At 44.5% G+C, this 26457-nt stretch overlaps 1 protein-coding gene across 27 annotated transcripts in view; it reads left to right on the plus strand.

The window, feature by feature from the left end:
* DGLUCY (D-glutamate cyclase) overlaps positions 1–26457 on the plus strand; it is a 109389-nt gene that overhangs the window by 53651 nt on the left and 29281 nt on the right. For 21 of the 27 annotated variants that reach the window (XR_010601137.1, XR_010601136.1, XM_065595604.1 and 18 more), the window contains 4 exons: positions 8115–8375; positions 8959–9058; positions 11339–11487; positions 24281–24400. Coding sequence is in view for 23 of the 27 variants with exons in the window: in XM_065595604.1 (XP_065451676.1) it covers positions 8115–8375; positions 8959–9058; positions 11339–11487; positions 24281–24400 (630 nt within the window). In the remaining 4 variants the exon portion in view is untranslated. Of the gene's footprint in view, positions 1–8114; positions 8376–8958; positions 9059–11338; positions 11488–12118; positions 12239–24280; positions 24401–26457 lie in introns of those variants that run through there. The other 6 variants (XR_010601138.1, XM_065595614.1, XM_065595618.1 and 3 more) reach the window with 3 other exon arrangements.

Raw genomic sequence — 26457 nt, forward strand, 5'->3', positions numbered from 1 at the left:
CAGCACCATGATCCTATCATCACAATTGACAACACACCCCTCAACTTGGTCGGAAAATTCTGCTACCTGGTGTGACAAAGTTCCTCCTCTATCTTGGTGGATCCTGCGCTTATTGGTGGATTTTCTTGCCTCAGAGATTCACCATGTGGGTTGGGGAACAGCCCAGAGACCTTCCCCTCTGGAAGAACCCACAGACCAGGTCAATTGGGAGGTTTGGGGGAAACCCGGGCCCGCCCTCAACTTCGGGTTCCAGCCCAGGGCCCTGTGGACTGCAGCTGTCTATAGTGCCTCCTGTAACAGCTGCATGACAGCTACAATACTGGAATACTGTGTCCAGTTTTGGGCCCCACACTACAAGAAGGATGTGGAAAAATTGGAAAGAGTCCAACGGAGGGCAACAAAAATGATTAGGGGGCTGGAGCACATGACTTATGAGGAGAGGCTGAGGGAACTGGGATTGTTTAGTCTCCAGAAGAGAAGAATGAGGGGGGATTTGATAGCAGCCTTCAACTACCTGAAGGGGGGTTCCAAAGAGGATGGAGCTCGGCTGTTCTCAGTGGTGGCAGATGACAGAACAAGGAGCAATGGTCTCAAGTTGCAGTGGGGGAGGTCCAGGTTGGATATTAGGAAAAACTATTTCACTAGGAGGGTGGTGAAACACTGGAATGCGTTACCTAGGGAGGTGGTGGAGTCTCCTTCCTTGGAGGTTTTTAAGGCCAGGCTTGACAAAGCCCTGGCTGGGATGATTTAGTTGGGAATTGGTCCTGCTTTGAGCAGGGGGTTGGACTAGATGACCTCTTGAGGTCCCTTCCAACCCTGATATTCTATGATTCTATGATTCTATGATACAACTCCCTGGGCTACTTCCCCATGGCCTCCTACAAACACCTTCCTTATTCTCACCACAGGACCTTCCTCCTGGTGTCTGATAACACTTGTGCTCCTCAGTCCTCCAGCAGCACTCCCTCTCACTCTCAGCTCCTTGCGCCTCTTGCTCCCAGCTCCTCACACTCTCACCACAAACTGAAGTGAGCTCCTTTTAAAACCCAGGTACCCTGATTAGCCTGTCTTAATTGATTCTAGCAGCTTCTTCTTAATTGGCTCCAGGTGTCCTAATTAGCCTGCCTGCCTTAACTGGTTCTAGTAGGTTCCTGATTACTCTAGTTCAGCCCCTGCTCTGGTCACTCAGGGAACAGAAAACTACTCATCCAGTGACCAGTATATTTGCCCTCTACCAGACTCCTGTACCCCACTGGTCTGGGTCTGTCACACTGGATAGCATACTTTCCAGGAACACCATGTTGAATGATGAGATCACTCAGTGCCTGGCAAAGGCAGCTTGGCATTTGGCAGCCTCACTCACAGGCCCTGGAGGGAGCATGGAGTTTGCCTCAGAACTAAGATAAAAATCCTCCGCACTATTGTACTCACCTTATTCTTCTATGGCTGTGAGACATGGATGCTCTACTAATATCACATCAAAAAGCTGGGGAGCTTAAACCTTCATTGCCTAAGATCTGTCTTCAGTATCAAGTGGCAGGATAGGATCCCCAACACTGAAGTCCTTGAGAGTTGCCAGATCCCTGGCATTGAGAGCATGTTCATCAGGGCTCAACTTTGTTGGGTCGGACATGTAGTCTACATGGAGGTTTCCTGTATGTGAAAGTGATGCTCTACAGTCAGCTGAGCACAGGAAACCACTCTAAGGGTTGACCCATCCTCAGATATAAAGACTCTTTGAAGGCCAATCTCAATGCATGCAAGATAGACATTAAAATCTGGGAACTCATTGCACTGGAGAGACCCAGATGGAGAGGTATATGCCATGAGGCCGTGTCTACTTTTGAAGAGTGGTGTGTGAGGTCTCTGCAGGAGAAGAGAGCATGTCATAAGTCCAACGCCTCAAGCTCTCCCCCCAATGACTACACTTGCAAGACATGCAACCACATTTGCAAATCCAGGATTGGACTCATTTTCCATGTGAGAAGCCATAAAAACAAATAAACCCAGAACTCAAGTCAAAACTAGCTGAACACTCACCTGTTGAAGCGATGGAAGAATGTATCCATCCATTGTTTTAATGGTTAGCTGCAGGTGTTACGAGCACATTAAGAAGAAAACAGAGCTTACTCTTCAAGTGATGTACCTATGTGCATTCCACATGGGGCTACACATGTATACCATGCTCCCGAGTCCAGAAATTCTTCCAAGCAGTGTCTGCTGGCCCGCACATGCTGTAGGTCTCCTCATCTTCCTGACTGAGCATATAAGAGACAGTGCAGGCCAACACTTCTCCAGTCCCTTCTTATCACTGCATGACCTGAGTTAGAATCCTATGACCTCTGGTCCTTCAGCTCTTTGTACCACGCGTAAAGACATTTGTAAATAGTTTATTTTTCTTAGCTTACTAATTAATTAATGTTCAGTTAATATAGTGTGAGGTTTTCCCCCCTGGTTGGGGAATCCTTCCCTGTGTCTCAGACTATGCCCTGAGTCCTGGGTTTCAAGAATTGCATCTCTTGCCCTCACTCCTTCTCCATCAGTGACGAACATCACTACTGTCTGGGTGAGGTGAATATCTCTGCAAAGTCCAGTATTTGTCACTCATTTCCACACAGAACTCAAGAAGCCTGTGAGTTTTGCCTGAGAAAACACCTGATAGAAAAGGCTATGAGGCCCCTTTCTGACCTAGGCCAGGGAGATCCCCAGCCCATACATCAGCCTCAAATAACAAGCAGTGCCCCTCCAAGCACATGCCTAGGAGCAGAGCCTCCAGTACCTAAGCCCAAAGACTCTTCTTCTAAGGTTTACCATAAGGGTAGAGGATACTCTCATGGGCATAAGGACAGATCCCCATTGAGGACTGTCCATAAGAGATGTACTTCCTCCCCAAGCCTCTTCAGATTGGGTGAGACTTTGCACACAGAACCTAAGGAACCGATTCCTCTAAAAAGTCCCAGATTGGAGAGCAAACACATAAAAAGAAAGATACGCTGATTCTGTTGATCACCCTGGTACTGAAGCATAAGAACCAACCTTCACCAGTTCTGTCTACAAGCACTGGTCCGGACCCACCATCGGTACCGCCTCATTTGTCCAAGAACTGCTGTTTCCATAGATGCACCCAGGTCCACTGGATCTGACTGCCAGAAAACCTCGGACACTGGGGCATTCGGAGGCTTACATAACATTGGAGAATATACTCCTCCCTTATCCACAGTCTCCACTTCTCTCCAGCCCAGCCCTCTTGAGGGATATTATTACACCAGAGGAGGAGTCTACGTCGGTGTTCCTGGAGCCATCTCACCTCCAACCCTCTGGCAGGAGTGCTCCCATAATGATGGAGCAGTTTTTGGACTCAGATGAGTCGGATGTGCTAACCACTCCAATATCTCCACGGAGACAGTCGATCTCTGACAGACATTCAAAGAGTCACACTCTCTATTCCTCCGGGTATGACCTCCCCAGGGACCACAGGTACTGATTTACTTTGGGTCCTCCGCAACCAATAGACTGTCCTTCTGACCTTATTGGGGTCCATGGGATTCTTATGTCAGGTGTCCAGGCACTTCTCAAGAATCGTACCGCTCCTCTCCCTCCTGGCAACTGGAACCGTCAGTGTACAAGGAGGATGAGTTCAACCCGGATCCGCAGGTACATAGCATGCTCATGCTCTGCTCCTGTTCAGGCTATCCTTACCCAAAGGAGAAGGATTCTACTAGAACTTGCTGCCTGGCCAAATGGCACTTTTTCAGTTGGGCACAACTCCACCAATACTCTGCAACCACTGCAAATATTCCAAACATTCTACATGATCTCCCGTCCTTGAAGACCTCAGGCCTCTCCATTAGTTCATTGCAAGTCTGCCTTGCAGTGATTAATGCCTTCCTCCCTCCAGTAGATTGACATTCCCTGTTCACTCATCCAACTACAGCATGGTTTATGAAAGGCCTTGTCAGGACCTTTCCACCAGTGATCAAACCTACACCTCAATGGGACCTTAATCTCACCCTGTCAACTCTCACCAGTCTGTCCTTCAAACCCTGGTGACATGATTCACCTGTTCATAAAGGTGGCATTTTTAGTGGCTACCATTTCAGCCAGGAGTGTCAGTGAGCTTGGAGTCATCATGGCAGACCCTCTTGTACAAGTTTTCACAAAGACAAGATTTCCCTTTCCCTATACCTTAAGTTTCTCCTCCAGGTTGTTTCTGAATTCCATATTAACTAAAGTATTCATTTACCTGCATTTTTCCCAAAACCCTATGCTTCTGCTGAAGACAAAGGACTTCACTCCCTCGATGTCCAGAGTGCCCTTCCATTCTACCTGAAAAGAACCAAACCAATTAGAAAATCATTGAGACTTTTTACTGCTCTAGCAGAAAGATGACGTCGTCGAGCCATATCCTCCCAGAGGATTTCTAAGTGGGTTCTGGGATGCATCCTACAGTGTTACAGGGTAGCAAAAATCCCTTCCCTGGGGGTGTCACAGCTCATTTCACAAGAGCACAGGCTGCCTCAATGGCATCCCTACATGACGTCCTGCTACAAGACATTTGCAAGGCAGCCACCTGAAGTTCTATCCATACGTTTGCAACACACTACGCTTTGGTTTATGCATCAGCTGTGGATGCTGTCGTGGGATCTGCAGTACTGCAAGCATCTTTGCTACTGCCTTCCTCGCACCCATCTCCAGCCTGAGCACTGAACATTAGAACATAAGAACAGCCATACTGGGTCAGACCAATGGTCCATCTAGCCCAGTATCCTGTCTTCCAACAGTGCTTGTCAATCACTCAATTATGGAATACATATAGGAACCATCACTTGAAGAAGAAATAGAGGTTACTTACTGAAACTGGAAGTTCTTCAAGATTTGTGGTGCCCATCTGATTCCATTACCTGCCCTCCATTCCCTGTGCTTTGGATCCTGTTAGATTGTAGTAAGATGAGGGAGTAGAGAGGCGTCAGCCTGCACTGTCTCTTATCCCTTTGTCAAGAGCATGAGGAGACCTATGGTGTATGTGTGGGCCAACATTCAGTGCTTGTAAGAATGTCCAGACTCAAGCATGAGGTATGCCTGCATACCCATGTGTGGAATACAGATAGGGACCACACATAGAATCATAGAAATGTAGGGTTGGAAGAGACCTCAGGAGGTCATCTAGTCCAATCCCGTGCTCAAAGCAGGACCAATACCAACTAAATCATCCCAGCCAAGGCTTTAAAAACCTCTCAGGATAGAGATTCCACCACCTCCCTATGTAACCCATTCCAGTGCTTCACCACCCTCCTAGTGAAATAGTGTTTTCTAATATCCAACCTAGACCCCCCCACACTGCAACTTGAGACCATTGCTTCTTGTTCTGTCATCTGCCACCACTGAGAACAGCCTAGCTCTATCCTCTTTCGAACCCCTCTTCAGGTAGTTGAAGGTCCTCACTCCTCTTCTGCAGACTAAATAACCCCAGTTCCCTCAGCCTCTCCTCGTAAATCATGTGCCCCAGCCCCCTAATCATTTTCATTGCCCTTCGCTGGACTCTCTCCAATTTGTCCACATCCCTTCTGTAGTGGGGGGGAGGGGGACCAAAACTGGAAGCAATACTCCAGGTGTGGCCTCACCAGTGTCGAATAGAGGGGAATAGTCACTTCCCTCAATCTGCTGGCAATGCTCCTACTAATACAGCCCAATATACCATTGGCCTTTTTGGCAACGAGGGCACACTGCTGACTCATATCCAGCTTCTCGTCCACTGTAATCCCCAGGTCCTTTTCTGCAGAACTGCTGCTTAGCCAGTCAGTTCCCAGCCTGTAGCAGTGCATGGGATTCTTTCTTCCTAACTGCAGGACTCCGCACTTGTCCTTGTTGAACCTCATCAGATTTCTTTTGGCCCAATCCTCCAATTTGTAGTAGTGCTAGGGCTACGGAAAAGGTTATTGGTTGCTCCTCTCCTTCAACCAGACTGACAGTGCAGAACAGGGATTGGTCCTGACACAACCTACTGGATAGACGAGGTCATCTGCATTGTGACATCCAACCAGAGGCGGATTAAGCTTTTGTGTGGCCCTGGGCCAAAGCAATTGGGGGCCCCTCCCCATCCCTTCTGCGTACAATCAGCCTCCCCACATACACCTCGTGGGGAAATGGGGTTGGGGCATGGGGGCTTGCCCCACCTCGCTCCCCCACCCAGCACTCCTGCCGGGCAGCAAGGTCAGGGCGCAGGGGCTTGTCCCATTCCACTCACTCGGCACTCCTGCAGGGCAGCAGGGTTGGGGTACAGGGGCTTCCCCTGCCCGCCCGGTGCTCCTGCCAGGGAGCAGGGTCGGGGAACAGGGGCTTGCCTCACTCCCTGGCAGGAGCACCAGGCAGAACGGAGCAAGCCCCTGTGCCCCGACCCCGCTCCCTGGCAGGAGCGCCGGGTGGGTGAAATGGGTCGGGGTGTGGGAGCACACATTTCTGGGGGGCCCCAATTGGCAAATCCGCCACTGCATCCAACTGCTCTGAAGAGCTTCTGACCAAAAAAATCACTGCATTTTCACTTACCACACACTCAGAGATCCAGTCCCACTCCTTCCTCCCAGATAGCTCCAAGCCATATGGGGCTCAATCTGACTATATTATTGTTATTATTTAATGTTCATCATGCAGTATGGTCTAAAGGCCATAGCCAGGTTGGTCCCTGTTGTGCTAGGCCCGGTATTCCAGTTTCTTCCAGAGAATTGAGTTTCTTACACTAGAATCACAGCCTGTTAATTTTACACTCTCCCTCAAGCCCCATCCCTCAACCAGTTCAGAAAGAATTACTGGTTTGGCCATTATTCAATAATCTATTATGAAGAAACAGGCTAGAGCTAACAGTTTTGGACAAGTTCGAATGACATCTTCCCTTTCCCATTTTGGAGACAGTCCCTAGCCACAGTGTGAAATGCCCACTTACAAATCGATTGCCTTGCCCTGTCCTGGTGCAGTTTTTCTATGTGTACATGTGAGCATGTGCATGAGCCTGAGTTTAAATGTTTATCTCTGCATTTGGACATGTACACAGGAATGTGCTGAGCTTGTTTGTGTAAAATAACTGGGGTCTGGATCTTCTCTGAATCTGATTTTGTTCTTTACACAACAACATTGGGCCAAGACACTTGAATTATTTAAAAGGGAAAAGTGGCTCCAGAATGGGAGGATCAATGAACAAAATCCCCTCTGCCCCAGCGTCTTTTTTGTCATATTTTCTAGGTTTATCTTCTGCATTCCCATCCCACATCTCTTATTTTCTTCTCATTTCACTCACATCACTTACCAAAACTCCTGCCCCCAACACTTCTGAATTTAGCAATGATTTTGAATATGAGAGTGGATCTGGTTCTGAATTTATCCACTCACTCAGTATTTATAATGAGCGGAACCAATACCCCATTGGCTATAAACCAGTACCCCATTCTCTATAAAAAATTGAAATGAAACCCTCATCTGTTTGGGGTTTCAGCAATCTGAATCCAGATCTGAATTCTGCACTTCAGCCTCATTTCCAATAATGATCCACAGTTCAGTCCAGGCCGAGGGAGGCTTCCCAACCTCTCCTTTTTTGTAAAGGGACTGCTAGGTACAACAAAAATAACACTCTAGGATTACAGGCTAGAAACTTGCTGCTTTATTCAAATGCATCTCAAACAAATTTAGTTTGTGGGGGTATGGAACTCCCAGTGAAAAACATAATGTAGGCAGGGGTAGAGCATGGCTCCATCCCCTAATATTTTGGGTAACTCATTTACCCCATGATGACCACTTTATGACATCCTTCACAAGCACACACATCGGTAATGATCCCAGTAGAGCTGCAGAATGGACAATAGTCTTCACAACCTTCTATAAGTTCATTCAGGAGACTCTCACTGCACTTACCTAGTGGGAGATGATGTACTTTGCTGATGGTCTCCATTCCCCTGGTCTGTCACTATCTCTGGATCAATAGTGATAGAGCCTGGCTGCTCTTCTCGTTGGCCCTGCCGGGAACTCTGACAGTGATGGACAGGGATTGGTCCTGACAGAACCTCTTGGAGGTATTAATATACTAAAAATCTAGCACTGTCTTTAAATAAAATGTTTTTGATTTTTAGGAGACCGGGGTGTGAAACATTTGTGCTGCCAGGATGAGCTGCTAAAGACTTGCCTCTCCCTTTCACATGCCCAATCAGTGCTGATAACCACTGGATTTCCTACTCACTTCAACCATGAGCCACCTGAAGAGAATGATGGACCTCCAGGAGCCATTGCTATGGCAGCCATGTTGCAGAGCTTGGAGAAAGATGTTGTTATAGTAACAGACCAGAGAGCCATGGGTTTGAATAAAAAGATTATTGAGGATTGTGTTCAGCAAGGTAAAACATGCAGTTAGGCAACAAAGACAGTTAGCTTTTCAGTTTTAATTTGCTAATCTGGTTCAAGCTCTATTTCAGTGCAATCTCTAAATTAGATCAGGCCTTTAAGAAGTGCTTTAACATATAGACAAAATGGGCCAGATCCGCACCTGGCTAAATCAGCATAGCTCCATTGACTTCATTGGAACTACTCTGATTTATACCAATTGAGCATCTAGTCCCTAATCTTTTGAAATCCATCTAGAATCTTTCTTCCTATTACCATTGTATTTTGAAATGTAGTGTATCATCAAAAAGAAAGAGGTGAGAAGAGAGCTTATTTTTAAAGTGTCTTCATCCCTGCACATCTTCTCATTTTTGTCAGTCCAAATAATGTCTCTAGACTCTGACTTGTAGCTCTGAATTGTGCAAAAGCTAAAGATGGGCAACTAGTGCAGTATTTCCAACTGGGAAATATTGTCTTACACAATCATATGTTTGCTAGAATCACCTTACAGTTCTAACTGTTCTGTTCTTTTAAAATCCAAGCTAAGCACACAAAAAATGACCTATGGAATCCATTTTGTATTTTTGTTCGCTTTAGGGGTACTGAAGACACCAGTGCCTCTATTGAGTTATCAGGGAGATGCTGCAGAGTCAGCTTTGATGTTTTTGTGTGAGAATGGGAATCTTGAAAGACCCAGGTATGTGTACTAAGTTCCTGAAAATGAGTAGCAAGGAGGCTATGCAAAGTCATAGTAAAAGGAACAGCTCTGTTCACAGAAGATATAATGATTGCAAGCAAATCTTTGACGTATGAAGTATCTGCCAATCAAATTGTTTTGTTTCTCTTTTTAAATGACTGTGTTTTTATAAAATATATATTAAGTAAATATTACAATAGCAGTTGAAGGTCTGAAATTAAAGGAAGAAAATTCAGAGTCAAGCACTCCACTCTGCTGTAGTATTGCAGTGCATGTGAAATACAGGATTCCACATTAATCTGAGACCTCTGCAATCCCAATGCACAACAGGAAATGGGGAAGGAAGTACATTACTTTGCATTTATATGGCACTTTTCAGATGAAAATTTTAAAGAGCTCTACAAACATTCATTAACTTACACTACACTTGTGAGGTGTCAAGTATCAGGGGGTAGCCGTGTTAGTCTGTATCTACAAAAACAACGAGGAGTCTGGTGGCACCTTAAAGACTAACAGATTTATTTGGGCATAAGCTTTCGTGAGTAAAAACCTCAAAGTGAGGTTTTTACTCACGAAAGCTTATGCCCAAATAAATCTGTTAGTCTTTAAGGTGCCACCAGACTCCTTGTTGTTTTTACACTTGTGAAATACTGTACATCATTATCCCCATCTTATCAATGGGAAAAGTAGGCCACAGAGAGATTAAATGTCTTCCCAAAGACTACACAAAGTCCTGTGGCAGAGTCAGGAATAGAATCCTGGAGTCCAGGACTGTAGTCCACTTTCATCCACGCTCAGATCTTTGATAATCCATTTTATTCTAGTATGCAAAATCCTCCTATCTGTTTTTAATGGTCTGAAAAAGATCCTCATTGTCTTTAGACACCCCAGCCAACATTTTTGAAGAGTGGATGTAGTTCTGAAAACTCATTCAAACTATGCAAGTGCAAACTCTGATGTGCCCAAAAACTCCAATTTGAACATGCATATATTGAGGGTTTGTATACATGCACTGGAGTTTGCACTAAAATGTACATACATTGAATATCTGGCCAACAACTTTCCTTTTAATGGGCTTACTGGGTTTTTTTCTTGAACTTTCTCTGTGTTTAGGTATGTAATGAAAGTCTAGGCCATATACAGCCATATTCAGTTAGCAGCCAATTCTCTTTAATAACAGCTTATCTAAATATATGCATCTTCAGTTCATTCCATTTTGATTTCTTTCTATGGGTTAATAAAAACTATAATTTCAATAACACCCTGTTTTCATTTCTCATACACTAGGCTCAAGAGGATGCTTTTATAGTTGAACAGCTACAGCTGATTTGTACCTCAATAGATCCCATAATCCTAGGAGGCTAAACTGAATATTTTTTCATGTTGGAAACTCAGTTGCACAAGTACAACTGCAATCACAGTGTGTCTTAGTCCACATCATAAAACCACTTAGTAACTTGGCACAATTGGTAGCCTCTATTCAGTAGAACTGGACTAGCAGGATGTTGCACATTAGGCTTGAGGTATATTGGTAGAGCTGTTGGGGGGGGGGGAGGAATCCTAAACGGGCTACCTAAAACAGATCCTGCCTGCACGCTTCCCATCCACATTTACAAGCACCAAATTTGTCAAAAATGTTAAACAAAAGAAACCAAATAAATGGGTAACGTACAAGCAGTACAGTACTTTAAATAGGAAATTATGAACAATAAACTGCACTTTGAGGATCCCTCTGAGGATCTTAAACTGCATTGCAAACTCTAATGATTTAAAACCAATATCCCTTTTTAACTGAGGCACAGAGAGGCTAAGGCCCAGATCCTCAACGGTATTTTGGTGCCTAACTCCCATTGATATCAATAGGAGTTAGGTACCTAAATATCTCTGAGGATCTGGGCTCTAAAGTCATTCACCCAGTGCTCCACTGGGTAGAGAAAGATTTCACCTCTCTCTCCATTTGTTGCTGGCAGTTTGAAGGGGCTGCATTAAAGCTACCAAGAAAACAAACCAAATATTGAAAACAAAATGTATAGGCCCAAATTCAAGAGTGAGATAAACTGTGCTGTAAATTACCTGTTGGATATAAGTTGGTGGGAAAATAGATGTACAGCAAATGGTCCAATTTGGCATTCAGAGGCTTTGCAAAATGAGTGTAACTTGTGCCTAAGGAGACAGAAACGAAGTGTGTGGCAGGAAAAGCAACTGACAGAAAAATGTAAGATGTACGTTTTACAATTCCTCCCCCCCCCTTAACTAATTTATCACCTTATCTCTGACTAGATTTGATCACCTGATAGCAATAGAACGTGCAGGGATGGCTGCTGATGGCAATTATTACAATGCAAGGAAAGTCAATATTAAGCATCTAGTGGATCCCATAGATGAACTGTTTCTAGCTGCACATAACATCCCTGGAGTCACAACAACAGGTAAGTGTGAGGCTGTGGCATCTCCTCAATGATAAGAGAAAGGCAAAACATAGAAAAGGAAGGGAGGATAAAGCAGCAGCCAGCTTCCAAAAAACTACTTCAGGACTGCCACTGTTTGTCTCTGCCAAATTGAAAGGACCAGCTAGCAGAAAAACATCCTTAGAAAGGTTTATATAATCAGAGAAATGTAGGGCTGGAAGGAACCTTGAGAGGTCATCCAGTCCAGCCCCTTGCACTGGGGCAAGATCAATATACCTAGATCATCCCTGACAGCTGTTTGTCTAACTTGTTCTTAAAAACCTCCAATAAGGGGTATTCCACACACTTCCTTGGAAGCCTATTGTATTGCTTAGCTATCCTTATAGTTAGAAAGTTTCTCCCATCTCACCTAAATCTCTCTTATGGCAGTTTATGCCAATTACTTCTTGTCCTACCTTAAGAGGACATGGAGAACAGTTGATCACAGTCCTCTGTGTAATAGGCCTTAAGATATTTGACAAGTGTTATCAGCCCCTCCCCCCACTCGTCTTTTCTCAAGATTAAACATGCCCAGTTATTTTAACCTTTCCTCATTAGTCAGGTTTTCTAAACCTTTTATCGTTTTTGTTGCTCTCCTCTGGGCTCTCTCCAGTTTGTCTACATCTTTCTTAAAGTGTGATGCCCAAGACTGGACACAGTACTCCAGCTGAGGACTCACCAGTGCTGAGTAGAGCAGGACAATTCCTCCTGTGTCTCGCATACAGTACTCCTGGTAATACACCCTAGAACGATACTATCCTTTTTCACAATTGCATCATATTGTTGGCTCATCTTCAGTTTATGTATACACTATAGCCCTCTTTTCTTAATTAGAACTACTGCCTAACAGTTACTCCCCATCTTTAGTTATTAATTTGATTTCTTTCTTCCTAAGTAGTACTTTGACTTGTCTTTATTGAATTTCAGCTTGCTGATCTCAAATAAATTCTCCAATTTGTCAAGGTTGTTTTCAGTTCTAATCCTGTCCTCTCAAGTGCTGGTATCCTCTCCCTGCCTGGTGTCATCCACAAATATTATAAGCATACTCTGTACTCACGTGTCTGAGCCACGTGACTGACCCCTGTGGGATCACACTAGATATGACCTCCCATTTTGACAGCGAACCATTGGTAACTATTCGCTGAGTATGGTCTTTCAACCAGTTTTGCACCCACTTTATAGTAATTTCATTTAGAGACCACATTTCCCTAGTTTGCTTATGAGAATGTGGGACTCTGTCTAAATGCTTACTAAAATCATGATATATCATGTCTACAGTCTCCTCCCTATCCACTAAGCCAGTAACCCTGTCAGAGAAGGAAATCATGTTGATCTGACATGATTTCTTCTTGACAAATCCTTGTTGCCTATTCCTTGTAATCTTATTATCCTCAAAATGGTCACAAATTGATGTTTAATATTTGTTCCAATATCTTTCCAGATATCTTAGTTAGGCTGACTGGTCTATAAACCAGTGCTCCACTGTAAGTGTTCTGGTGCCCCTGCGCTGGTAATTAGAGATTTGTAGTAGCCGTGCTCGGTTGGGATGTGCATGCGTTGTCCCTGTCTCGTGTTACATGAGGTGGTTACATAGCATTGCGTGGCCAACTCCCCTCCCTCCCCCCCTCAGTTCCTTCTCTACCGCCTTTGGCTTCAGTCAGAGCGCTTAGCAGCACCTCTTTATTGAGCTTAGTTCAAATAGTTAACTGTTTATAGATAGTGTTTATTTAGATATAGCCTTCTTTCCTCTGTTTTATTATGATTTAAAAAAAAATTTCTTTCAGGATAAATTTCAGTTGTTAGTGACCCCTTAGATTAGAGCTGTTCTCCCCTGAATGAGAAAACCCCTCTCCGAGGGGCATGTCCAGCTCCCCGGGTTTCAAATGCTGCCTGACGTACAGGCTTTCGATTCCTATCTCAGATGGGCATTCGCAGTGTGTTCACTGCCTGGGCGAAGCACGTATACCACAGAAGTGCGCACACTGTGATAAAATGAGAGCCCACATCAGGAAAGCCAGAGAATTACAACTAAAACTCCTTATGTTGGAGAAATCCCTGCACCCAGAGTCCGAACCTGAAGCATGGACTCCCCCTGGACAACTGTCTCCCACGATAGCCTCTGACAGAAGCTCTCCCATGGTTTCTCAGGCAAAGGAGCTCACTGCCAACTATTGCGACAGGAAGTGACCCATCTTAGACAACTACAAGCAGTACCAATTCAACACAGTGTAAGGTGTTTTTACTCAGACTACTTTCTAACTCAGAAAAAAATGGAAGGATGAGGCCCATTCTTGACTTGAGACAGTTCAACAAATCCATGAAGACCCAACATTTCCAAATGATCACAATAGCAACCACAAGTCCAGCACTGGAAAGAGGGGATTGGTTCTCAGCCCTCAATCTCCAGGACACACATTTTCATATAATGATACAACCCTCACACAGGAAGTTTCTCAGGTTTACCCTCGGAACAGAACATTTCCAGCATAGGGTCCTGCCCTTTGGACTATCCACATCCCCATGGGTCTTCTCAAAAGTCCTTGCAGTGGTCGCGGCTCATCTCAGAAGATAAGGAATTATAATTTTTCCTTATGTCAGCGATTGCTTACTGACAGCACCAACCCAACAAGAGACAATAGAGGCTACACAAAACGCGGTAGGTCTCTTTACACATCTGGGACTACAAATAAACGTACAAAAATCAACACTGATACCTGTACAAAAACTGGTATTCATCGGAGCCTACCTCAATTCTCTGGAAGCTACAGCCTCCCTGCCTCAGCAACATTTCACAGCCTTATGAAATCTCATCTTCACAGCAGTGAACAGCCCCCAGATCTTGGCCAAGACTTGCCTACAATTACTGGGTCACATGTCAGCAACGACATTTGTCATCAAACACACAAGGCTACACATGCGCTGCCTGCAGGCCTGGCTCTGTACTGTCTACATCCCAAACAGATACAATATACACAAATGCCTCATCATGCCAAAAAAGGTTAAGGTCTCCTTACATTGGTGGACATGACCAACCAATGTTTGCTCAGGGGTTCCCTTCATCCAACACCCTCCAATGATGATAATAACCACGGACGCCTCCCTATTAGGTTGGGGAGAACACTTGAACACCCACACTGTCCAAGGCCACTGGTCCTCAGCAGAATCTTTCCTTCACATAAATCTATTGGCGCTATGGGCAGTTCGCAATGGCTGTTCCCATTTTCTCCCAATGATCAAAGACAAAACTGTGACGAGCCCCCCTCGGGGTGCAACATAGAACTGGGGTACCACTGAGCCCTCTGACTCCCCAGCCTGGGTTCGTTCTCACATTGTGCTGCTGTGACAAGGTGCAGACTGCTCCCGGTCCTACACTCCCACCAGCCTTCACACAGGCAGGGACACACCCAGCTGCAGTTACATATAGGCTCTGGCCAGCCACTGCATGAGCCAACAATAGAGAGGCTACAGCCAAAATACCCCTAGTTCCCCGCCCTAGGACTCCAGATCTCTACTGTCCTGCCCTGGTCAAAATCCAACCAGTATGAATTTATTACCCAGTATGCCCCTCCCTTGATGTGGAGAGGAATATGTACAACACCTTTGTTAACTGAGTTGAGATTTTCCCAAACACTTCACTCAAAAACAAACTGGTTAAGATAAAACATAAAATAAGTTTATTAACTACAGAAAGATAGATTTTAAGTGATTGTAAGTGATAGCAAACAAATCAAAGCAGATTACCTAGCAAATAAACAAGAATGCAATCTAAGCCTAACATACTACACAGGATTTTAATCAAATAGTGTCTCATCCTGTTAGATAGTACAAGCAGTCCATCAAGCTTCCATACACAGGCTAGAAATCCCTTTAGCCTGGGACCAGCACTTCCCCCGGTTCAGTCTTTTTCCTCAGGTGTTCTCTTGTGTGGGGAGTGAGGCCCTGAAATGATGTCACTCCCCATCTTTTATAGTACCTCCGTAAGGTGGGAACCCCTTTGTTCTAAGCCTAGTTCCCAGCTCCCTTTGTGGAAAAATACAGGTATCAAAATGGAGTTCAGTATCATGTGGTCTGGTCACATGCCCTTGCATGCCTCACTGAGTCATAGCAGCTATCCATAGGCTGTCTGAAGGGTTCCCAGGTGAGGACAAGCCTTTTCCATGGTCCATTGTCTTTGTTGATGAGCCGTTTGCACTTTTCAGTTTCTTCAATGTTGTATGTGAAAGGCTAGTTGTGGGTGTTTCCAACTTCACAACATCTTTCAAGTAACACATACATAGCAAAACTTCATAACTTCACATACAATGATAACAGATTGATACTTTTAGAATGATACCTCACAAGGCATACTTTGTACAAAATATATCATAATTATATTTCTTCAAGTGATGTCCCTATGGGTGCTCCACTTAAGGTGTTGAGCACCCCTGCGCTTGTAATCAGAGATTTGTGGTAGTAGTGCCTGGCTGGAATGCACATGCGCAGTCCCCATCTCGTGCCGCCTCAGGTGGTTAACTGGCACTGTGTGACCAACCCCCCCCCCCCCCCCCCAGTTCCTTCTCTGCTGTCCTTGGCTACAAGTTGGAGCATTCAGCAGCGCCTCAAAGAGCTTAGTTAGCATAGTATACCCTAGTTAGTTCTAGTTTTGTTAGAGATAGTTAACTCCTTTCATTTTCTAGTCCTTGATTATTTAAAAAAAAACCCCACCTTATTTGTTTCCTGACTAGAAATAGGTTTTCGTTGAACCGTTACTCACAGCTCCCCCCTTGGGGGAGGACGAAACTCTCCCCTCAGGGGCATGCCCGGTTCTCTGGGCTTTAAACACTTCCTCACCTGTAGGCTATCAATCCCAGTGTTGGACGGGCATGCTCACACATGCCTCAAAAGTACCCTCATTGTCACAAATTGACAGCTCGGACCAGAAAAGCCAGAGACTTGCAGCTTAAACTGCTGCTCATGGAGAAGTCTCTCCGGCTGGCATCTGAACCAGAAACATGGACCCCCCAGAACACAGTTCACCGACTACAGCCTCTCACAGGGACTCTTCTTTGTCTGTGACTCATGTGACAGACCACCAAGCTAAAATGGTGGCTAAGAAGCATACACTGTCGTCCGTTCCCCCCCCCCCCCCCCCGGCTCGGGAACCGACCAAGAAACAGCATTTCCCAAACCAAGAGATCTTGTCGATACTGACAGCACTGACAGGCTCCATAGCTGAGATAGGAGACGCTCCGGTACCATAGGTACCGTGAGAGCTAAAAACTCCCTGAGAGCTAGCTCCAATGTAGGCACCAAGGGGAAATAGAAACCCCATGGCTCGACACTGGCGGAGCCATCCCGACACTCGAGACCAGGCACATTAAAACAACTGCAGCCTATGCTGCCACCTCCTCTCAGCATAGTACAATTGACAGGTGCACCCATACAGACAACAACTCCACAGCAGCCGATACCCACCATTACCACATCAATGGCACCGAGGCTGTCGGCACCACAACAGTTCTTCCTTCCCAGAGACCACATGGTGTCCTCGACACCTGACGCTCCCATTCTCGGCACTGAGCACTGTCGGTACCGAGAGCCGCCCCACCACTCCACTGCCATCTGCTCCCCCATTTTTGAGCAATGACAAGGATGAGAACAAGGGAGCGACATACCGTTGCTAAGCTCTTCCCCCGCCCGCAAAATGATCAAAGAGGCCCTGCCACAGAAGGAGTACTATATGGGGTGAAGGAACAGCAGTGGTATGGGCACCCATGAATGGCACCTATGCCCTTCCGTCCATTATCAGCCCACCTATGATGGCATCCACAGTGGCAGCATTGGGCCCCACGGATGGCATATCCCCCACATCACCTCAAACCTCCTAACTACATAGGAAGGGTACACGGAACTCACCTGGGACCGTCGGTACCAGGACCATCTGAGCCCCTTGAAGAGATGACGGGCGAACAGGAAGAAATCTCTGACCAGGATGTCGAACCAACAACCCATTTTTCTTCATTGTCCCCAGATGCCACCATCATGCTCCCTCCTCCCAACATGGGGGATGACTTTAGACATTTCCAGGATCTCTATAGAAGAGTTGCAGATTCCCTCGACATCTCACTGGAGAAAGTGCAGGAGACATGACATAAGCTCGTTGACATCCTGCAAAATCAGCATAATCTAAAATCGCTTTACCCATGAATGATGCAATCATGGAACCTGTCAAACACATCTGGCAGGCCCCTGCAACAATCACTCCAACCTGCAAGAGGTCCGACAGGAAATATTATGTTCCTGCAAAGGGAACAGAGTTTCTTTTTTCACATCCCCCACCAAACTCCCTGGTAATGGATGCTGTTACTGAAAGGGGCAGCCAATCATACCCAAAAACACACCGTATGACAAAGACTGGAAGAGGTTCGACCTCTTTGGCCAAAAAGCTTGTTCCTCACTGACGCTTCATCTTAGAATTGCTAATTACGAGGTGTTATTAGCAAAATATGACCACACAAATTATGGCAAATTATCAAATTTTATTGAATTTCTCCCTGAGGAAAAAAAAGAGCAATTCGGTGCACTCATTTCCAAGGGCCAACTGATCTCCAGGACAGCACTGCAAGCTGCCCTAGATTCTGCAGATACAGCTGCAAGATCTACAGCCACTGCAGACATAATGAGAAGGGCATCCTGGTTGCATCTCTCTGGCTTCCCCAAAGAAGTGCAAGCAACAGTGGAGTACCTGCCCTTCCAAGGGCCCAAACTCTTCGCAGCCAAAACAGATGAGTCTCTGCACACCCTCAAGGACTCGCAGGTGACTCTGAAGTCCCTGGGTATCTATACTCCTAGGACAAAGAGAAGACAAGGAACGTATTACAAGGTCCACATCATATGCACAGACACACAGGCAATTGGAGCCACAAGCCCGGAAACAATGGCCCCCTAGGAGACAATAACCGTCAAATCAATCTACCACGTCTCATCAACTATCTGCCAGGCAGCAAGTTTGAGATATTGGTTGAGGGCCCGAGACCCCCCACATCTTTCAATGCTGAGAACTCCTACCATCTCCCAGCCATTCGGAGACCATTTAACTCCCTACTACCCTGTCTGCCAGTCCATCAGTACAGACGAATGGGTGCTGGAGATAATTGAAGTTGGATACTCTATCCTTTTTACTTCCAAATCCCCTACCCACCCTCCCTCTCCGTCCTTCTTCAGGGACCCCTCTCACAAAGATCTACTGTCTCAGGAGGTAACCCACCTCATCCATCTAGGAGCAGTAGAACCAGTACCAGCAAAATACAGAGGGACGGGTTTCTACTCAAACTACTTCCTCACACATAAAAAAACAGGAGGATGGAGGCCCATTCTCCATCTCTGATGGCTCAACAAATTTGTCAGAAACCAACACTTCCGGAAAGGAATATAGAAATCTAACCCCTTCTGACATCTTAGCATGTGGTGTACTGTTTCCCATTTGCTCCCAGGAGTTTTTGGGAAGAACAAGGGGAGATATATGGATTGGTTTAGGTGGAATCAGGAGGCAATCGTTGGTAGGAATTTGGGGTGGGGTCTCAGTGTGACTTTATTTTTGAAGAATGTTGTGTATGGTGGATGTGCCGAGAGGGCACTACTATCAAAATTCCCCCACTCGTCAAGCAGATGTAATGGCGACAAGAAAGGCTACTTTCATAGAAAGGTGTAGTAACAAAAATGTTGCCAATGGATCGAATGGTCGGTTGACAAGGCTCCACAGTACTAGATTAAATTCTCATGCAGATGTAGGGGAATGTATTTTGGAACATATGTTAGGGAGGCCCTTGGGGAAACATTTGGTGGTTGGGTGGCGAACATGGATAAGTCATCCACCATATGGTGAAATGCCATGATGGCTTCAAGGTTACCCTAACAGAGCTCACGGAGAGACCGATTTTTTGAGTTGTAATACATAATCCAGTATGTAGAAGAGTTGGGGAAGGTAGAAAACAGTCAGTAAAATAAATCCTTCCCTTCCCAATGGTGGATTACTATAGTGCCAATAGGATACACGCAAAACAACACAGCCACTAACTAAACATATGTACAAAAACAAATGTCCCAGAAAGGCAAAATAAGAGTAACATGGAAAATCCAAGGCATTGATATCTGAACTATTATAGAAAATATGTACTAGTAGGAAAGGACAAGAGCTAATGTGTACTCAGCTAATTTTAGGATTTTTTTTTAAATATGTGCCTTAATCCTGGGACCCTGGATACAAGAGTCATTTATGTATCTAGTTTAGGTATTTGCTGGGCAACAATCACCAAAGTATCTCATATGATAGTAAAGTAAGCCCCAGACCACGTGAATAACTATCCAGTGGGTCCACAGCTGAAATCAAGTATCAACAAAAAGAGTGAAGATTTAAATAACTTATTTAGTAAGTGAATAAAACAGAATGCACTATCACATTCCAGTGCTATACGTCCATTCACTGCCATAAACTTGAATAGGCTACAGAAGCAAAAGGTGTGAGATTAAACGCATAGTAAATGTAATGGCAAGAAAGCTAAAAAGACCCAAGTATTACTTACTCACCAACAATTTATTATTACTTTTCAAAGCTCTGCATGAGACTTAGCCACTAAACTCCCTGTCACACTTCAGGGCTAAGTCTTGTTCAACTCTGAAAATGTAGCTGTTAGTTGGGAGCTAAATAGCAAATTCCTGCTGAGGAATAGCTTTGAAGTCACTAGAAGAAAAATTAAACACATATACGCACTTGAAATCTGTGAACTATATTTTAATAAAAATTCCACCTGTATCAAGTTTCAGTGATTAATTCAGTTACTAAAGAATAAATTGTGAGTACAGGAATCTTACTGTTGTAGAATGTGATAGGCATTAGAATCCAGACACATGTCAAATACAAAAATGATGCATTGCAAAGAGGAATTTGGCACTCAGCTGTTCTGTAAACATGAACATTATATTTTGTTTCACAAAATCTGAACTTGGAGTTCTTCAAGTGATTGCACGTGTGCATTCCATTCTTGTTGTCTGTGCACCAAGTGCACGGTCGTCAGAAACTTTTTCCCTCAGCAATACCCATTGGGTGGACCCAGTCACCAGGCTTCAAGCCATGTGCTTCTTGCTAGAGGCCTATGCCAGGGAGCAACCAGCACAATAACTGCCTGAAGTGCTTGGGTGAAACACACATAAAAGACCAGTGGCAGATTTGCAGGGAGTTCAAACCTAGAACGAAGAAGGCTAGTGAGGGTAGGCTGAAATTCCTGCTGATTGAGGTAATGCTCAGGCCACTGTCAAGGCCATCCTGGTTTGAGTCTGCAACTTCAGTGAGAATCCCACCTCCAGCTCTAGTGGAATCCTGGCACCTGTCTCCACAGGTGCTGACTTTTGTTTTTGCTAGTGGATGCTCCTCTCCTCCCTCTTCCCCCACGTGAGAGGTGGGCAGGGCCTTGGGTGGAAAAGGCTGAGTGGGGCCGGGCTTCGGGGAGGAGCTCTGGCAAAGCATGGGGTGGAGCCCACAAAAGATTAATCTGGTACTGCAGGTGCTGAGCATCCCCTATTTTTTTCAGTGGGTGCTTGAGCCCCAGAGCACCCAGAGAGTTGGCACCCTGTCTCCCTTGCCCATGCCAAGGAAGAAATATAAGACTTCCAAAGATGCCCCAGCCAGGGGAAGGTCTCCACCCTCTAAGTCTGGGAAGAGGGAGAAGGAGTTGAGCAGAGTGCACCTGAAACCTAAGCACTCCTCCTCCAGATTGGTGCCTAAGTCAGCACAATTGGCTCTGACACCACAAAGAGCACCATCAAGCCCGGTGTCAGAAGTGGCACTGGCATCCTCTTCAGCACCACAACAAGATACCATCTTGATGCTGACTACCTTGGAAGTATTTGTGGCGGCAAAAAAATCTGCTGTGCTTCTCAGTGTTGATGTCTCCGTCACTACAGGGTTGGATTCCTTGGCAATATTGTGCTATCCCCGTATCAGCAGTTCAACCTCTGGTACTTCAGTTGCCTGCTTCCTGCATTGTCTTAAGGAGAAGCCTGATATGATGGCAATGCTCCGCCTATCACCAGGTTCTCATCATCGGTCCCTGGCACTGACTGGATCAGCCTTTTCATGGTCGGAGGAAGGGGCGTCTTTGTCGTTGGACTCATAAGTGGGAATCTTAAGTCTCACAACTCTGAAGCAGGACCTACCAGTCTCCTCCCAGATCCTCTCTTCCAGCCTACCATTGTGACTCCTTAATGGGAACTGTCATGGGAATGTGGCCAGGTTAATGGGGTTCAGCCCCATATCAGTGGCTGTTTTGGAATCCTTGGAGTTTTCCCCCAACTTCCAGTTTTTGTTCTCACTGTGTGTACTCAGTACGCTCATCCACAAGGGCAGAAACTGTGGTCCGGGCAGCTCTGTCTCCAGAGTCCAATACCGGGCCTGGAACCGAGAATCAAGAAGAGGTCCTAGAGCCAGAGCAACAGCCATAGAAGAAGTTCTGCCCTCACCAGTCTTGGCTTCCTCTTAGAATCATAAAACCATAGGGTTAAAAGGGAACACAAGGGTCATCTAGTCTAACCCCGTGCCAAGATGCAGAATTTGTTGTGTCTAAACCATCCAAGACAGATGGCTATCCAGCCTCCTTTTGAAAATCTGTAGTAAAGGAGCTTCCACAACCTCCCTAGGCAGTTTGTTCCATTGTTCTACTGTTCTTACAGTTAGGAATTTTTTCCTGAGATTTAATCTAAATCAGCTATACTGTAGTTTGAACTCATTGCCTCTTGTCCTGTCCTCTGGGGCAAAAGAGAACAACTTTTCTCCATCTTTTTAATGGCAGCCTTACAAGTAGTTGAAGACTGCTATCATGTCCCCCTTTAATCTCCTCGCTCCCAAACTAAACATACCTATTTCCTTCAGCCTTTGCTCATATGCCTTGCATTCCATCCTTTTGATCATCTTTGCCGCTCAGCTCTGGATCCTTTCCAGTTTTTCTACATCCTTTCTATACATTGGTGACCAAAACTGGACACAGTACTCCAGCTGAGGCCTAACCAGCTCTAAGTAGAGGAGTACTATCACCTCCCATGACCTGCATGCTATGCCTCTGTTAATACAATCCAAAATTGCATTTGCGTTTTTTGCAACAGCATCATCTTGTTGACTCCATGTTGAGGTTGTGATCCACCAATACTCCCAGATCATTCTCAGTAGTGCTGCTGCCAAGCCAGTGTTTCCTCATTCTGTATTTGTGCATTTGGTTTTTCTTCCCTAAGTGTAGAACCTTACATTTGTCTTTGTTGAGTTTCATTTTGTTGTCTATAGCCCAGTTCTCTAATTTATCAAGATCCCTTTGAATTTTAGCTCTATCTTCCAAAGTGTTGGCAACTCCCTCTAGCTTTGTGTCATCTGCAAATTTGATCAGTAGGCTCTCTATTTGTACATCCAGGTCATAAATAAAGATGTTAAATAACACCAGACCCGGATCATATCCCTGTGAAACCCCACTTGAGACTTTCTTCCGAGATGACATCATTCCATTAATATCTACTCTTTATTTGCAGTTGTTTAACCAATTATTTATCCACTTAATTTTGTGAATTCACCAGTATTCATGTAATTTAATGATTTATCTGGTATCTTGCTCTCCAGATCTCTGGCTATCAGCCAAATTTTTCAGAAGGTCCTCAGTTTTTGGGTGCCCAACTTAAGACACCTAGGACAGCCAACAATAATTCAGACATTTATTGGTCCCTACAGCTCCCACTGACTTTAATGGTACTATAGATGCTCAGCACATCTGAAAGTTAGATACAAAGTGTTTCAAGTAGAGCACCCAAAGCAGACACTCCAAATCAGTGACCAATTTTTAAAAGAATAGGTCTATTTTTCTAAGAGGAAAACTGGTGGGGAAAATTAGAGTAGTGAGAGTATAATTAGGGCTCCCTCTACTCCATGGCACAAGGGGACTAAATGCTGTAGGAAACACTCCTAAGTTCTGGGGCAAGAACTCCTGCTGCTTCCAAAGGCATCACATACCATTTGCATATATTTGTGCAAAAATTGTTACTTGTTTTATTTTCTCAAATCTAGCAACAAGACAAAGTTTACCTCTTTTGCTTTAAATATTTCACAATATTTTGCACGTATATAGACAAATATAATGTATTTTTGTAAGTCCTTCCATGAAGTGTAAGATTACTACCTCTCTTTCCTAGACATAGTGTCAGTGCTGTTCAAGAGCATTGGATAATGTCACCTTCTTGTAGCTGTTGCTTACAGAGCATAATTTCTAGTTACTACTAAATAGCTAATGGCAGCCCCAACAACACCTTGGTGTTCCCCGTTCCTGGCAGCTCCAGCAATCCCTCTGGGTTTCTGGCAGTGTAGCTGCCTCCATCAGGTCCAAGCTTCAGCAGTGGAGGGGGGAGATGTCCTATTCCTCTGGCAGCTCTACCCCAACTGAGCTGGAGGGCCTGCCTTTTATATTTCCGGTTCCTGTTCCCCCCCCCCTGCTTCCAGCGGGGCAGTCGCAGGTGTCCTGGCTCTGCCCACCAGGGGGTGGTCGCAGCTCTCTCCCCATCCATCAGGGAGGGAGACCACACCCCCTCACTACATTGTTTTCAGCTATTGTTTTTGTGATCTCCTGTTTTGTGAAATTTTTGAAACAGTTCAAGAGAGCTGACCTGTTACACACAGACTACTATGAAAGGTACTGGATAGCTTATAAATGGGTTTGTCTTTGTAAGGTGGTTTGGATACTCATGGGATCTTTTTTATTTTTTAATGAAGGCATTGGGGATGGAGGAAATGAACTGGGAATGGGAAAAGTAAAAGAAGCTATAAGGAAACACATAAAAAATGGAGATGTTATAGCTTGTGACGTTGAAGCTGATTTTGCTATTGTAGCCGGTAAGTTTTAAAAAATTGAGAACAAAGCACATGCATTGCAGATTAATTTTGGTTTAGCACTTTCTCTAAATGACCTACTGAGGATTCAGTTATGGTTAGCTTTCTCTGTTTTGTGCCCAGTTCTGTGAGGTGTTGAGCATCTACACCTTCCCTTGGTATAACTGAAAATGGAGAATGCTCAGCATGTCCCAGGATTGAACTTTTCATAATTAAATTGAAAGATCATCACTTGATTCTAAAATCCTGTTTGTGAGTTACTTTGGAGCCTTTTTAACTTTTAGACTGCTGTTAATTTCATTTAGAAACTGTACTAAGCAATTAAAGGTGTTGTGTTCAAAAGCATTCAGCCTATCTCTGCTCCCATTGAAGTCAGTACTCAGTATTGGCCTAGCTCTGCTCTCATTAAAGTCAGCGTTCCTTCAATGGGAGTAGAACTAGACCAACACTGAGTACTTATGAAAATTCCCCCCCTAAATAACTATTAAAATCATTTGACTCTCAAGGAGAACTGTACAGCCATCTTCTATGCAGGAATTAAATGAACTTTGTATTCATATAAGTTTTCATGTATTTGTTAGTGTCCGAGGGGTGTACCATACCAGGATAAAATCAATTGCAATATGCTCCATATGGGGGGATGCGAACTCTATCAAATAATGTCTACAGGGCTTCTATACATTCTAAAGTTTGCATGTAACAAAACAAATACAACGTCATGTTTAGAACCTTTTCCTACCCCATTGACTGGGCCAGCATGAAACAGACTTTAGAGAAGTTAATAGTAAAGGAGACGGATTCAGCAATGACAGATTTACAAATTGTGTGGTCTATATTGTGCTATAGCTCAGTGCAATGGGTGCCCATGTATGTGTAATTAATAATGGAAGGTCACTTTAATAGAAGGGAGTAGGAAGGCTAGATTTCCAACACCAATGGTACAGAAATGGGAAGTAGTTGGGGGGGAAATAGGGATTGAAGAGTCTGATTGTTTCCACCCTTACTGCCCATGTGCATGTCCTAAAGTTGTAGGAACTGCAGTGTTTATATTCAGAGCAGCTGGCTAGCCCAAGACACAGTAGAGAAAAGAAAAGGAATGTGTTTTGAGCAGGAAGGTCAAATGGAGAATGTAACATGCACTATAAAATTCATTTCCAAATTTTCTAAAAATGGAAGTGTGGAAAATTTGAGTATTCCAGACTTCTGGAAACAGAGGTCTAGGAACAGTAGTTGGGCAATTACGGGAGCAGGAGCAGTAATCGTGCGATCGGAGTTGCTGGATCAGTAATGATAAGATATGAAGTCTGCTGAAAGAAATGCAAACAGAGTATTAGAATGTGATCAAGTATCTTCAAAGAAGTTGCCAAACATCACTTAAAAGACAATGAGGTCTAATCTGATCTCAGTGTACAAATAATGCATGGATATTAAGTTTGTTGGGATAAACACTTATAATCCCACAAAGCCCTAAAGAAGAATTATAGACTTCATCAGCAGTCAGACAGACAGTCATTTGCTGTTTTCATCACAGCTGTTCTTCCCATAAAATGGCTGAATTCTTTACGCAACCTATGCTCTTTGTGAACAAAAGGAATAAGCTATGAACTTTATAAAATTTTCATTATAAAATCTGACACCATGCAAACCTCACCTGGTTTTGGAAACGCTGGTAACTCAGCTCATCCTAAGTTTGCAAAAGTTGGCAAAACTTGGTTCAGTCAAAGCCACACAGAATCTATGGCTTTGGCACAAAGCCAAGTGAAATTCTGGTTTTGACCATTTCCCTTTGAGTTTTTGCATTTGTTTGAACCACAAACCCCCAAACTAAACTAGTAGCTTCAAACCTGCACTTATTGGATCCAAAATAAAAGTTCACACAAACAGCTAAAAAACTTTGCTCAACTCTAGATTAGACACACAAATACAGCGTATAGCAAAGTTAGGAACTTTTATATTACAGAATATACCCAAATGTGAATGGGAATGACAAGATTTGTATCCACCAAGTGAGATGAAACATGATTTAGGAGTCAAAGCACAGGCCTGGGAGTCAAGACTCT

Source organism: Chrysemys picta, chromosome 4, assembly GCF_011386835.1.
Source record: "Chrysemys picta bellii isolate R12L10 chromosome 4, ASM1138683v2, whole genome shotgun sequence".
Taxonomy (NCBI): Eukaryota; Metazoa; Chordata; order Testudines; family Emydidae; genus Chrysemys; species Chrysemys picta.